Source organism: Rhinolophus sinicus, linkage group LG01 (genome assembly GCF_036562045.2).
Source record: "Rhinolophus sinicus isolate RSC01 linkage group LG01, ASM3656204v1, whole genome shotgun sequence".
NCBI classification, from domain to species: domain Eukaryota; kingdom Metazoa; phylum Chordata; class Mammalia; order Chiroptera; family Rhinolophidae; genus Rhinolophus; species Rhinolophus sinicus.
Genome location: NC_133751.1, coordinates 155,268,948 through 155,284,837, shown reverse-complemented (window position 1 = coordinate 155,284,837; position 15,890 = coordinate 155,268,948). Strand labels below are relative to the sequence as shown.

Genomic DNA, 15,890 nt, shown 5'->3' with positions numbered 1-15,890 from the left:
ATTGCACTTAAATGATGTGTGTACACAATCTCTCACCAACTGGCTTTGTAGTTTTTGCCTCAAAGTCTTTGACTTCTTGAAATGTTCTCTTACTGTTGTTTTGCGCTATCAAACCACCTGGGTTCTGAAACAGTAATTTAGAAAAGGCAGTCAACTGAGGGGTTTGTAAAATGGGCTAAAAAAATAAAAAATAAAAAGAATTTTGGCCACCTATTTGGTGATCTAGCTGTGTTATAAAACCAGGCAGATAACATATTGTGCAGAAAGAGTAGTAGGTTCGTTTGCTGTGTGTGTCTTGTTTCAGTTCAATCAGTTGAGTCCTTGCCTGTTCCACCAGTTGACATTATGCAGAGCAGGGTCTTCCCCACAATCTGTTACCCTTGGCTGTCAGGGCTGCAGTGTAAAGTTTTGGAAATAAGTCAGTGATTGAATCTTCAAAAGGGGACTGGTCCTGCTCGTGTGGATAAGGTGTGAGAATTGCAGTGAATCATCACCCAACTTATAAACATCGGAAGTATGTATATCAATACAAAGGGAATAAAAATAAAGGACAGCAAAAAAAATGAAGTAAAATGATAGCTGAATTAAGGAATTGCCCCTGATATTTGTTTCTTTGAGTTCGGTGAAGTAGGACTATTGGTCATGTAGTGTTTCATGTTTTCAGAAAGAGCACATGTATCTCTTCAGGCAGACCAAGTGTCTGGAAGGACCAGCACATGTTAAGAGGGTCTAGCAGGAAAATAGGATTTGCCATAGAAATTACCTTCCTCTGTTAACTTTGGACAACGATCTATTGACTAAGATTTGCCTTTCTCTTCTAAGAAGACAATTCATGAGCCGGAAAAGAAACTTACAAGAAAAGGGTAAAAGAATGAAACTGTTATTACTATGACTCAATATTTATCTCATAATATTTAAAAAACTTCTGGATATTCCTCTTGTTTTAAATTATTCCAGATTTCATTTTTCTTTGTTTGGATTTAAGATGGTAAACTCCAATTTAAAGTCTCATTATTTTCCCTGATGGGTTTTTATATCTCTGATATATAATGATCCCAACAAAATGAATCTCACAAAGAGGAATCTTCATTACCTGTTGAATATGCGTTGACTATCCCATATGTGCCTAGTGCTGTGCTAGAGACAGTAAAGGATACAGAAGTGGTGTTCTCAATCCAGTGTTATTCAAGAAATCCTGTCCGAGAAAAACAAATGGCTTATTCCCTCCTAGACATTACCTGTTATTCTATTATCTTAACACATTCTTAGTCCAACACAGACTGGAAAGCTTGGGATGTGACTATTTATGAAGAAAGGATTACTCTTGTTTTTTCTCCAGCTTGGGGCTCTATTAGGTTGGAAAATAAGTTTATCCTTAGGTCTTCTACAATTTTTTTTGAAGAGATTGAAACTCTGACTTTCCTGTGTTGCTTTTGATTGTTGTGAATTTTCCTGTGGCCAAGAGTTTTTATGTGCAATGTTTGTTGCCAAGTGGATTACTAGTTTCTAGTTGAATTATATGAGCATATAGTATGGATGCCACACCAGTCCAATTAATGAATTCAGTAATGTTGGTAGCAACTTTGGAAAAAAAATCAAATTTTTACATCTTCATTCTTGAGTTTGGTGGAATAATCTCCCCCACCCCCTTTTTTTTGGTGCAAGGGAACATACAACAATGACCAGTATAGCATGGATGCTGCAACCAGAACTGCCAGGTCCAAATTACATATATTTGCTATTTGAGCTTAGGCAGTTACTGAACTGCTCTGCACCTAATTTCTTCATTTATAAAATGTTCGTAATAATGGCATTTGTTCCATAGGGTTGTTATGAGGATTAAATGACTTAAAGCTGGCAAAGTGCTTAGAACAGTGCATGCCATGTAAGCACCACATGTTTATTTTTTTCATCTTTGCACCATTTATTTTGATTCTTGGGAAAGGCTCGTGCTGGGGACGTAAGTTTTCCATTTGGTTCCAGTGACTCTTTGTCAAATAAAAACCTGGTTCTTCACAAAAGGTTTTTATTTCAGCACGTGTTATGATGTTTTCTTCCTTGGTTTTTACTAGAGGAAAATATTTTAAAGTTATAAAAGTTATTGTTTACAAAACTACCTCTTGGTTAAAATCTGGAGTGGTTGATTATGAATGTTTAGACACTCTTTGTTGAAAAAAGTTTTAAGTTTTTCTCTACTTAGATTTTTTTTCTGCCATAAACTCGGTGTTTGGCTCCAGTATATGAAATCCATTCTCCCCTCTTCCCACATTTTTTTGGGCTTCAAGTTATTAAACAATAAAATATAGATAATATCTAGTAACTTTTAGGGGGGTTATGAGTAAAGGCTACTTACTTAAAACATTCAGAAAATAAGGTGAATACAGACCAATTGAAATCAGGGGCACCTGCAATTGTGAACAGACCTTGACTAGTCACCAGCAGTTTGTTTTGAAACAGCACCATTCGCTTTATAATAGAATGAATGACAGGCTTCTGACACCAGTGGGGCGTTTTGGTTGATTGCTAAGAGGCCACCCAGCAATGATAAGAGTATCAGTTTGTTTTTTCTGGATAGATATTTCCAAACAATAGTCATTTGGGAGTTATAACAAGCATGTAAGTTAATATTGAAAAGGTGAATTTGACAAATGAATTATCCTGGATCTATTGATAAATTGAGTAAATTGGGTTTGATATATTACTTTAGATAACTGAGTATTTGGGACATCAAATGTGAAAAACACTAACTATAAAGAGTTACTTAATTGCAAAATTTCCCCTACCAGTTAAGTTTTTTATGTAAGTGATTTTAAATTACTGACTTCAAAGTGCTTAAAAAAATGAGTTGGGTGTCTATTTTGTGTTCTTTTCATGATGTGTTTAACTTCGTGTTTTAGCAAAAGTAACAAACTTCAAAATTTGACTTGGAAGCAAAGTTGCTTAAGGAATAGTACTAAATATATGTGTTTTCAAAACAGGCAATATATTGTTTTGAGAATTTAATTCTGTATATTTAGTTTCTAAGTTTATGCTTTTCTTTTTCCCATAGCAGTGTGAAGGAAGCTCTTTGTAAGTGGACAGATCTTTAGATTGTTATAATTTTTGAACCAGAAGTTATTAGATACTAAGGGAAACAAATGTACTGAACTTTCAAATGTAATACCTTGGATTATAACAATAGACCTAATTGATAAAAGTGATTTAATATATGTTGTGTTAATAGCTAAACCTCCAAAGCCCCTAATCTCCCATGGAAATATTGCTTTGTAGAACAAAATCCAATGAGAAGTTCTGGGATTCCAGAGTGAATTTGTACATTCCTTAGGGGCATTTTTGCAAGGGAGGTTGTTGTGTTTTAAAGGTAGTTGATAAGAGACCTGCACCACCAACCCCAGACCTGCACCACCAACCACCATCATGCATTAGGCTATAGAAGGTATTTGGGTGTACGTATTCCTGTACCACTCGGTACCACCATTTAGCCAAGGGAAGTTTCTGACCATTTGCAGCATACATTATAAATCAGGATTGTCTGTCACTACCAGACAATCAGATTTGAACATTCCATGAACAAAGTAGCCTATATCCCCTAGGAATAGATCACTTAACTGTGTTTATGTCATGCTGTTGATATGCCTGCATTTACACAAGTCAGGATAGCACATTGTTTATTTATTTTAGGAGTAGGTAATTGGTCCGTATATTTACCTAATTTGGGGTTAATTAGCCACAAACTGAAATGAGTAATTTAGCATGATTGCTTAAATACGTGAGGAAAATACAATTATTCGTCTAACCCCCAAATTACTTCTCTACCGTCTTGGGTTTTTGAAAATAATTTTGAGTCTTCTCCAAGTTGGGCTGGTGTTGGCTGCTCTCTTTAAAAAATTTCCTCCTTGGCACATAATGCATGAGGAGATCACTGGTCAGATATTGGGGGGAAACTCAGAGGATTTCCAACTGCCAAATTAGTCTCCTGGGGAGAACCAGGAAAATTGAAGGATATATTGGTTAAATGAAATGAACTTGTTTAAGTTATATTCTCTTTCTGGCATCACTAGGGGATAATCACTGCCACTTGGGAATGTGGCAACTTTTAGAGCCAAGTTTATGCACTCTGGTTGTCTGCAGAGATTTTTTTGTTTTTTGTCTTTTTAATTTTTAAATATGTGTTTGCAGAGATGAGCTTACAGACCTTGCATCTTACAAATTCGTTAAAAAACAAAAGCCAAAATATGGGTCTGAATCTAAGAATGAGGGACCATCAATTGCCATCTATGATTTAGTAACAAGAAGGCACTTTAAGAAAACTATAGGGTGGGGAACTGAAAATAGCACCGTCAAGCAAATGAAAAGTTACTCATGATGTTATCAGTCAGAGATAACCACTGTTAACATTCTGATCTTTTTCTACACTTTCCCCCGCTCCACGTGTGACTGTTGTTATAGGTAAAATTTTGCATTCTTGTCTTTGTTACATTATATTTTAAATATTTCTTTTAATCATTTAGCAGGTCAGCATAATGATTTTATGAGTTCTTAATATGTCAACATATAGATATAAGAAAATTTAATCCTTTTCCTATTCCCTTTTGGATATCTAGGAGGTTTGCAATTTCCTTTATTATAAATAACAAAGTGATCAAAATCTCTAGTTCCTTAGAAGAAAATACCTAGAAGTAAAAGTACTAAGAGTAATCACTTTAAAAAAAGAAGATGCATGTTAAATTGCTTTCCAGGTTGGTTACATCAGTGTACACTCTAGTCATCAACTGTGTATGAAAACAACCTTCCTGTAGACCCCAAAACAGAGATTCTAATCATTATACAAATATTGTCCTAATTTTATAAAATAATATACATTCCTTTCATTACTACTACGTTGAATAATTTTTCATTTTCATTAAAAATTTGTATTTCTTCTGTGAAATATCTGTGTGGCAGTTTTTTTTTTTTCCTTTTAACTGGTTTTCTGTTGCTTATGGGATTGCAGACTGTGACAGTGAGCATTTTCGCTGTGAAGATGGGCACTGTATTCCTGCATCCTGGAGGTGTGATGGGACCAAAGACTGTTTGGATGACTCTGATGAAATTGGCTGCCGTAAGTGGGGAGGGGCCAGGCTAAGCTCTGTTTTTACTAATGTAAGTTCTTCAGAGTGATTTCAGCTGTCACAAAAAGAGTTGTGTCTTTAGTGATAGATTCAGGACTGGGCACAAGTCTTTTGAGACTTGTGTGGTTGAATAGAGGACTGATGGTATTGTTTCACTCCTCTGTGAGGAAGGGTTCAGTTCACATCAGTTTCTATTTTACCCTTAATCCCATCACCTTGATAAGGAAACAAATTTGTGAGTGGTTTTCTGAAACCTATAAGTAACTATTTCAGATTATTCGCTCTGGAAATTTTGTGAACCAATAAGAACAAACAAAAATAATGTTATCTGACAATAGCCAAGACATGGAAACAACTGAAATGCCCATCAGTAGACGACTGGATTAAGAAACTGTGATACATTTATACAATGGAGTATTATGCAGCCATAAAGAAGAAAGAAATCTTACCATTTGCAACAACATGGATGGACCCAGAGAACATTATGTTAAGTGAAATAAGTCAGACAGAGAAAGACAAATACCATATGATCTCACTTATATGTGGAATCTAAAGAAAAGAATAAATGAATGAACTAATCAGAAACAGTTTGTTGTATACCTGAAATTAATTTAATGTTGTATGTATTCAAAATAAATTAGAAAATAAAAAATAAAAAGAAAGGTATTTTGTTTGTTTAAAAAAAGCAATGTTAAAAACAAACAAACAAACAAACAAACAAAACAATGTTATCTGAACTACTGTGATTTGCAACTCTAGGGTCTGTTTTAATATAAAGGATGTAGTATAATTTGTGTGAATTACCATACAGAGATCACAGAAGTGGCTAGTGTGGTTTTATGTTTTAAAAAATTATAGTTAAAAACATGGTAATATTGTAAACCCCCAAATTAACTAATTATAAAACCACTTTTACATGTGTTTCTTCATTTAGTTTTTCTCAGCAATATTCAGGTTCAGAAAGTGAGGCTTAGAGAAGTTAAGTCACATATTAAAGGTCCCCCATTTGGTGCACCAATTCCAACCCTAACGTCCATTGCTTTCCCATTATATGCATTTGCCATAGATGGTCAGTCACACTCCTGCCATTTCATTCATGATGATAGGTGAACAGACAAGGGTTACCATCCAAAAATCAGGAAAGCAAGTGAAAAAATAAGTTTTTTTTTAAATTGTTGGTCATATTATGGCACAACAAAACAGTCAAACTTTGGTGTAATGTTTGGATGACAAAGCATTTGAAAAGGGGAGGGGAGAGAGTAGATCCTACATAGTTTCTCACATTGTCGTGCCCAAATGGGTCACCTGCAGAGTTTGTTAAAGTATAGATTTGGATTCCATGTGTTTGAGATGGTTTCTGAGATTCTGCATTTCTGAAAACTCCCATATTATGTTGATGCTGCTGGTCTCTGAACCACAGTTTGAGTAAGAAAGTGGTTCTATTTGTAGAGACATAATCATGTGCCATCTGTTTGACTTCTCTGGGCTTCCTGAGTTCATTTTAGATTAAACAGTAGGAGCAAAAAGGCAAGAATAGTATATTTTGGGATAAAGGAATAAATGAACAGTTATACCAACAACTCTTCAGAAATTGTTATATTTCTGTATCCTATAACAATGATCATAAAAAGTGATAGCAACTAACATTACATGGTACTTTCACGTATATTATCTAACTTATTTTTTAATAGCAAACCATGAAATAAGCATAGTCTCCATTTTATGATGCAAACATTGAGGCGCAGAGAACATGCCAAAGATTCTAAAGCAAGGAAATTGTAGAAATAATAATTATTTGACTCTGGGTCTTCTTTTTCAAATCTCCTGGGTTTTCCAACTCATCACAGTGCTTTACTATTAGTTATTACAAACCATTTCAAATAATTTAATAATAATTCATGGTTAACTTTTACTTGAATTAAAAATTTTAGTCTAATACTTTTTGTTATAAGTATGTGTGTGTGTGTTTGGGCTGTTTTCTGTATTTTTGTATTGATTTCGATCATCAGTTGGTTGTGATGCCATTGCTGAGATTACTTGACAGTGAACTCTGATTAGGGTCCGCAGGCTCTAGAATAGCATTGTGTCCTATTTGCCATCAAATATTTTGAGCAGAGTTGACACACATTCTTTCGAGATAAGCATTGCTTGTTGTTATAATAGAGTGGATGTTTGACTTCATGAGTCCTTTTCTGGTTTGTTTTAGCTCCCGCCTCTTGCCAGTCAGGCTATTTCCAGTGTCAGAGCAAAGAGCTATGCATCCCTAACTCTTGGGTGTGCGATGATGAGCAGGACTGTGAGGACGGCTCAGATGAACACCAGCACTGCCGTAAGTGTTTATGGAGGAATCTCGCTTTGGTCCTTCGGACACCTGAAATTGAACCGGGAACAAATACAAAACACCATGGGATGATTCTCTATAAATGCGGAGTTGGGCCTTAAACAGCAATGGAACCCATGCCAGGAATCTCACTCAGGTTGGATGATATTGAACGTATGAACATGCTGAAGAATTATAAATATACCTCAGCAATTTGGAAATGAGATAGGTTCCCAGTCTTTAATTTGGATTATGTTACTCAAGAAAGAAGCAAAGCATTTAACGGTATCTAAAGGGGGGGGTCTTTGTTTGTGTGGTTGGCATTTGGATGAGTCGTTTTGTTCCTGCGGTATGCAGTCTGCTTTCACACCTTTCACCCGTTTGCCTCGGTATTAAACTCTCTTCATTTTGACTGAGTGGAGCAAATAGGCAGGTTCGTTGGAGGCGTTGGTGGTGGTTGCTTCAGTGACTGCTGCTACAGCCACCAGAGGACGAGCGGCCACAAGAAAGAAAATAATAGTAATGAAGACGACCATAGCAAGTGCTGCATTCCTGGACATTGAGGGGGTTCGGGGCAGTGACCTGGAAGAAACCCTTAAATTCTAATTTCTTTGGGGTCAAACTGGAAAAGAGAGTTTTATTGGGCTTGAAAATAATTTTGGGTGGGAGAATAATCTTGGGTTAATATGAGATGACAACATGTGAGAAATATGTCCATCACCCGTATCATTTCTTTGCTTTATTTAGGACATTTGTATCATTTACAATCATTTTTATGTCAATGGGGATGTTTTTAGCTGCAAAGAATGAAAAATGGAACTTAAAAAAAGTAAAGCGAAAGGGAATTTATTATCTCACATAACAAGAAGTCTAAATGCAGGGTTGTTCCAGGGTTTAATAAGTCTGGGTTGGACCAAGTTGGAAGTTGGAGAAAAGATGTCGGGCTATAAAGAACCAGGGTCAGGTTCTTGACCCTGATTTTCCTCTATGGGAGGAAAAGTGATCAGTGTCCAGTTCCGGTCACTGTGTGGCATTCACCTTTGAGTCTCACCACATTCTGCTTCATTAAATGCACGTCCCATGAATCACGGACATTTATTATCTCTTTGTTCTGGCTTTAAGATGTCAGCTAAGATCCTGTTGGCTTTTTCACATACTTATTGTCTACAAAAATCAAAGAAGAAGCAGATGTTTTTGATGGCTACTTCATGTGGGAACTTGTTTAATCGTTAGTAGACCAGCGATGGAGATTTCATGGCCTTCAGTAGGTCCTGGATGCATTTATAAAAGATTGGAAATTAGCCCAGGACTTTTGAATCCAGCATTGAATTCTTTTCAGCCAGGCCACTAGATGCCAAGGGTCTTTTGAGGAAGAGAATAGAAATTCTTAAAATACCCCTGAGTTTGATTTTGGTTTAAACCTAAAAGGAAGACTGTATAATGAAATAGCCTGTTAGGGCTTGTCAGTATTGATCGTGGGGTCTGCCAGCAACAAAGGGATGGTGATCCTTGGGACAAAGTGGTTCAGGGGAAACCAGCAAACTATGTAAGGCCATGGAGGTTGGTGGTGGTGACAAATGGCAGTCCTGAGGAAGGCATGGACGGGAGCTAATCAAGGCCAAATGGGCATATCCAGATCAGGTTGTTATGTGTCAGCATTTGATGGGGAGTGGCCAAAGGGGACTATGAGATCTGAATGAGAGAGATGGGAGAGGGGAGATCAGAAGTACTGAAGGAAGGAAGGAAGGGAAAATGCCAGATGTAGTAGGAAGCAGGAAAAAAATCTTCGTTTCCAGGAAGTTAGTCTGGGCTAGCCTCTCAAAGGTCCTAGGGGAAAGATGGGGTGACCTACAGATAGCAGGTACTTGGTGGGAACAGGTTGGGGCTAGATGGTGAATTTCTGAAGAGTAGTGACTGCTTTATTCAACTTGCATCCCTAAAGCCTGGCATTTTGTCTGGGAGACAGTAGGTTCTTGATAAATGGATTCTGAATGAAAGAATGGTGGTTTATTTTTCTTTTGGTTGGATATGCCATTTTGGTTCTATTTTCCCTTGCTCCCCACACAGAGTGGGAAGAAAACTGAACTGTAGATTGTGATACAAAGTGTGGTGGATGACCGCTTACTAATAATAATACTTTATAGAGGGGATGGGAACTACAAAGGGCCACTGCTTAGGGAAAGAGAATGGAGATAACTTTATAGCAGTAATTTATAAGCAATGTTACATACCATTTTAAATGAGTATGGATTTCCTAAGGTAATTCTTGCTTTTTAAAAATGATATAAAAGTCTTTATTAGACACCCTTTAACTACAGACAGCATATGCCAATACTATGTTCACTAAGGTCACCAGAGAATTCTGATTGTCAAATAGAGTGGGCACTTTTTCTTCCTCATCATACTGGGTGGGCTTTTCTATTGTACTTGACTCTGGTCTCCCATAACTTCCCACTGTCCTGGCCTTCTTCTTAACTGCTTTGATCATTCCATTTTGTTATCTTCTTCTATCCAGCCCTGGAGTATTGATGTTGCTCCGTCTGACCTCCACAGCTCTTCTCACTCTATGTGCTCTTCCGGGATAATGTCAGCCATTCTCATGATTTCAATAACCCTCAATGGGCTGATGACATACAAATCTATGCTTAGGACCCAGGTTTCTTGCCCACACTTCAGTCTTGTATATTTAACTGCCCGTCGGGCATTTCCAATATGCCCTAAACTCAAGGTGTCCCCACTAGAATCAATCATCTCCTGCCCTGAACTGTTTTTTTCTTTCTATACTTGCTGGTCTACATGTATTATCTTTATTATAGAAATAAAATTAACCACTATATGGTACTAGCAGAAAATGCAAAATTGGTTCAAACTATCCAAAATAGGCAGATTGAGGCTGTTTTCCTTGTTAGTCTAGAATTTCATGAGACATGTTATTAGACGAAAAAGAAAGATGATTGTAGGTGGATATTAAGGATGCAATCAGTAAGCATGAATAAGATATCACAATTCCCTAGCCACCCAAGCCGGAAACTTGGAAGTTATTCTTGATTCTTTTCTCTCTTTCCCTGTCCACATTTAATCATCCCTGTCTAATTTGCCTTTAAACATTTCTGAAGGTCATCTCTTTCCCATTTATGCCACCACTGCCACCATCTCCTATCTGGGTGACCGCAGAAGCCTCTGGACCAGTCTCCCTGCCTCCAGTTCTGTGCTTCCTCGGGTTCTCGCTGACACCAATGTTGGAAAGATCTAACAAACCCTTTGGTAGCCCTCCATCACCTCAAGGAGAAAACTCCAACTCTTTAACATGGTTTACAGTGGCCTCTAAGACCTGGTCTGTTCTTATTTTTTCATGCCTATCACTCGCCATTCCTGCCTTGAAATGGCCATTTGGGACCATAGCAGTGCTTGTAGTTCCCTTGGGCATATCATGCAGAGTTCCCCGGCTTTCGCCTTTGTGCACGCTGCCTGGATGCTCATTGCTAGACGGGCCTTCCTTCCGTTTGGCCTAGTTAATTGCTACTTCTCCTAAAGACCCACATGAGATGTTCCTCCCCAAGGAAGCTGTCCCTGTCCTTGCTCCCAGCCCAGAGTGAATTAAGCACCCTGTCCTGATGCTTTTATAATTCCATGTGCCTATAATTCACTGTCATAATTTTTTTCTAATTACTTTTGAAGTCTCCCCCAGAAACCTATGAGCTCCTTGAGGGTAGTGATTGTGCCTTATTCATCTTATATTCCCATTGCTGGTGTACTTTGTGGCATATAATAGGCCCTCAGTAGATATTTATGTCATGATGAATAAGTGAATCCAGGCATTAGATTGGTTGATGGAACTATATAATTTTAATTTGTCATTTCTCTATGTTTGAACGAATTTTTAACTGCTCCCATGTAAATCTTTTGAAATCTGAAACACAAAATATAGAATGATTTGGGCTTAAGTTTAAGAAGAAAGCAAACTGAAGCTGATATCAGATCTCTGAAGGACTCTGAACTCTGGGAAACAATATGTTTTTGCAAGTTAAAGAAAATCAGGATCTGAATTATTTTGCTAAAAACTTGGAGAGCGAGAGAACAAATAAATGAATTCTTTATTGTGTATCATAAAATAAAAAAAGAAAGCCAAGATAATTAAAATGATATTGGCAATTGATATAATTTCTGTTCATATTTTGTTTGAGACTACTTGCCTTTTTAGGAAAAAAAGGAAACTTTAATTTTATGTGGAAATTGGCAATATGTACTTCAATAAGTTACATGGGAATTTAATAAACACTACCTCTCAGGAAATATTAATCTTTTAAATCTTATTCACATTAAATTATGTCTCTGTCATGGGCAGAATTCAGACATTTAAATGACTTCTAGAAAATTTGATCTATTCTACTTTTATTAATAGAAGTAAAATTTAACCCACAGATATCCAGGAGAAGATATGAAATCATACTGCCCAAGTGTCAGAAATAGGCTGAGTAGGAAAATTTTATTTGCTATCTAGGAATTACATGACACATTCATAATGAAACCATTATATTAAACAGAAAGAAGGAACAAAATGACAGGAAAGATATAATCAGTTAAGGGTAGTAATTATTGTTAATTTTTTTAGATCTTATTTATCACATGGTATTCCTTACATATTTGAATTTTCAAGTACTCACTTTAAAGCTGTCATTGTTCATTTGTTTTTTTTAGAAAGTTTTTTTTTCAGTAAGTTTTGATGGCACATCCCTTAAAAGATATAATTTTATTGAAAAACCCAAATTTTGCTGAATTGAAGTATCTTCACTATACAGAAGTGTAACAAACTAAAAATTCAGGGGGATTTTTATATTATTTTGATTATATTGTTTGTTTAGCAGATCACATTTTCCCCAAATGCTTTTCTTTTTATGTGGACAATTTAAAAAAATCTCATGATAATTCCTACCTTAGACTTATAGAATAGTTTTCACATGATGCTTGAGGCATCAAGTAATTTGATTTTATATGTTTTATCTGCAGGCAAATTCAATAAACTGATGGCCTGCTTTCCGGTAGCCTAATCAACATAGGATAAAATTAAGCTAGCTTAAATTTTTTCCTTCTGTTTATAAAATTGACACATGTTCAATGTAGAGAGTTTATATAACAAACAGAACTCTAGAGAAAAAAATATGATCACCCATATTCCTACCACTCAGAATTAATGACTGTTAACCCTTTGGCATATTTCGTTCTTGTTTAAACAGGATTTAAATGAGGGGGCCCTTACTGATCCTTGAGTAATGCCTATAACTGCAAAATTCTTATTTTATTTGTCCTCTTTTTATCAAATAGATTTTTATTCTACTTTGTGTTCTCAACATATGTTGATAAGATAATTGTATACACTAACATGTTTGAATATTGATATGATTCTATGGGCGTTTGGTAGTATTCTGATAATAAAATCATTGCTTTTGCATTGTAAGCTCTCTCCCTTGGGGTGGCTGGGGGCTTTACCTTGTGACCCTATGAACTTTATGTTCAGTGTACACTCTGCTTGCCTTTCAAATGTCCTCATTCATATTTGGTAAATGTCAGTGGATCGGTCTGTGTTTAGCAGTAATTATAAAGTAATATTTTTTCCCCTTCCCAGCTGGGAGAACATGCTCAAGCCACCAGATGACATGCTCCAGTGGTGAATGCATCCCGAATGAATACAGGTGCGACCACGTGAGAGACTGCTCAGATGGAACTGACGAGAGAGACTGCCGTGAGTCCCTTTCAGTCTTTGCACTCTATTTGGTTTCACCTTTGTCCCTTTGGCATTTTAATCAATTTGTTAGATTTGTTGATGGACAGAAATGCCTACAATATGCCTCTTGTTATTGAAATCTCGTGGCAGATTCTTTTGTGGATTAGAGGTGATGTTCTGATATGAGTCTATTTTTACCAAGACGTTCTAAGTGTGCCCTGCTTGAGCACATCAGTTTTCTGTATTTTTTTGAAGTAAGAAACTTTTAACATTAACACAGAATCCTGAAAGGTCACTGAATACATTGAGCACAAAATGCAGTTTGGTCAATTTTAACTGTCATTACATTACTATGGTAAATTACTAGGTCAAATGTCTTATTAGCTTTTGTGCTGTTATGGGCTAAATTTTTTTTTTCTAGATTACTTCTGGAAAAGTGTTATATTTTGAAAATTGCTTTCCCTATAATGGCAGCATACCATATCAGTTTGTAACTGATCGCCACAAGATCAGACATATCACAGTATTCTGTGTATAATGTTTAAATATCATCATAACTAAAATAAGACATGCAGTCATGGTGCATATGGACATTTTACAAATAAATAAAGAGTAATCTGTCTCTCTTGAGGTTTATATAGAATTGTTAGAATATAAGAATATAGGTATTATTCTACCTTGTCAGTCCTACAGTCCATTCGACTCTGACTTAAGTCTCAGACATACCCAGTTCCTCTTAAAAGCCCTTATAAGTTTATCACTTATGAATTTATCCAGAACTTCCTTGAGTTTTTATACATTTTTTTTCCTGACACTCCTTTTGGTATACTGCATTTTATAAGTTTACTATGTGCTTCTGTTTTTTTTTTCTTACTAAGATACTTCCTTTCTTTTGCTCTTAAATTTATATTTCAGACTTTAAAGAGTTACTTTAATATTCCAATATTCCAATAATCAGCAGACAGATTTTGTGCACCTCAGGAACCTTGATCATAAACTTCTTAGTTATCATGTCTCCATCTAAATATTTAACGTTTAGTCTATTTTCATGGGCTATTGTTTGATCATGTTGATATAATTTTAGTTATCTGTACTGTCCCTAAATTCCTTCCTTTGGTCCATGTGGTATATTTTATGCTTTTGGATGAAAGAACCATCTTCTGTATATTTTGCTACACTTCCCACTACGGTACCATACCTAGGGGAGGAGCTACCGTAAACTAGTCATGAACAAATTGTTCCTACTCACTGTATTGTTCAAATGTTCTCTTAATGGAAGAAATACTTGTATATATGACCAAACAGGCCCAGATTCATGCTGCATCCATACCATCATCTCATCGTATATTTTTTAAAAACTATACTTTATTTACCTCCAATGCTTTCTTCCCTTGTATATTATTTTTCTTTGAGAGGACTCTGTGCTATTTGTCTTTGTATCTCCATTTCCTAGCAGAGTTTCTGGTACAGTTCTGTTGTGGTATAATTTCCAAGTTAAATGTTCTCTTTTGAAAGAGATGAGATTGCCTCTTATTTGGGTACCCCTTCACTTTGGACATGTTGCCGAGAATTTAGACTCCGCACTGGCAATTTTAGTGATGGTAGTGTATGTATGGATGTCACAAAATAACAAGTCCATGAGTCAAGGACTCTCTCTTTCTGCCAAGTATTGAAGCAAGTAAAGAAGATATTTTTGATTAATAATAGTGGTAAATCATATATAGTCGTGTGCTGCTTAATGACAGGGATACGTTCTGAGAAATGCGTCCTTAGGTGATTTCATCATTGTGCAAACATCATCGAGTGCACTTACACAAACCTAGATGGTAGAGCCCACCACACACCTAGGCTGAATGGTACAGCCTATTATTGCTCCCAGGCTATAAGCCTATGCAGCATGTTACTGTACAAATAACACAAAATTAATTCAAGCACAAGAGAAAATGATGCAATCACGAGATGTGATAAACATGAGATGCATGAGGCTGTTGTCAGCGTAACACAGCATACTGTTTTACAGCAACTTCTTTTATAAGTAGAAAGAGTACACTCTAAAATAATGATAAAAATATAGTATAGTAAATACATAAATCAGTAACAGTTTATTATCATTATCAATATTATGTAATGTCCATAATTGTGTTTGCTATACTTTTATATGACTGGCAGTGCAGTAGGTTTGTTTACACCAGCATCACCACAAACACGTAAGACATTGTGCTATGACTTTAGGATGACTATGACGTCACTAGGCAATAGGAATTTTTCAGCTCCATTGTAATCTTATGGGACCACTGTCATATATGTGGTCTGTTGTTGATCAAAATGTCCTTATGTGGCACAAGACTGTATTATATTTTGCAGTATTTTGTAAACTTCAAAATGTTATATAAAGTCCAGTTGTTATCATCATTAAGTTTCTCAATGAGGACAATAGGGCAGATGTACATTTATTTATTTATTAAATTTATTGGGGTGACATTGGTTAGTAAAATTACATAGGTTTCAAGTATACATTTATATAAAACATCATCTATATATTGCATTGTATCTTCACCCAGAGTCAGTTTTCCTTCCATTGCCATATATTTGACCCCCTTTTCCTCTTCCACCATTCCCCCTCCCCTCCTTATCCTCTGGTAACTACTAAACTGTTGCCTGTGTCTATGAGTTTTTGTTTCTTTGTTTTGTTCCTTTGTTGCTTTTAGTTTTATATCCCACTAATGAGTGAACTCAT

The 15,890-nt window shown here is 36.1% G+C and overlaps 1 protein-coding gene across 1 annotated transcript in view; it reads left to right on the top strand.

The window, feature by feature from the left end:
- Positions 1–15,890, top strand: part of LRP2 (LDL receptor related protein 2) — a 196,547-nt gene that overhangs the window by 30,847 nt on the left and 149,810 nt on the right. The window contains exons 2-4 of the mRNA XM_019727374.2: positions 4,994–5,101; positions 7,318–7,440; positions 13,055–13,171. Coding sequence (XP_019582933.2) covers positions 4,994–5,101; positions 7,318–7,440; positions 13,055–13,171 — 348 coding nt within the window. The remainder of the gene's footprint in view (positions 1–4,993; positions 5,102–7,317; positions 7,441–13,054; positions 13,172–15,890) is intronic.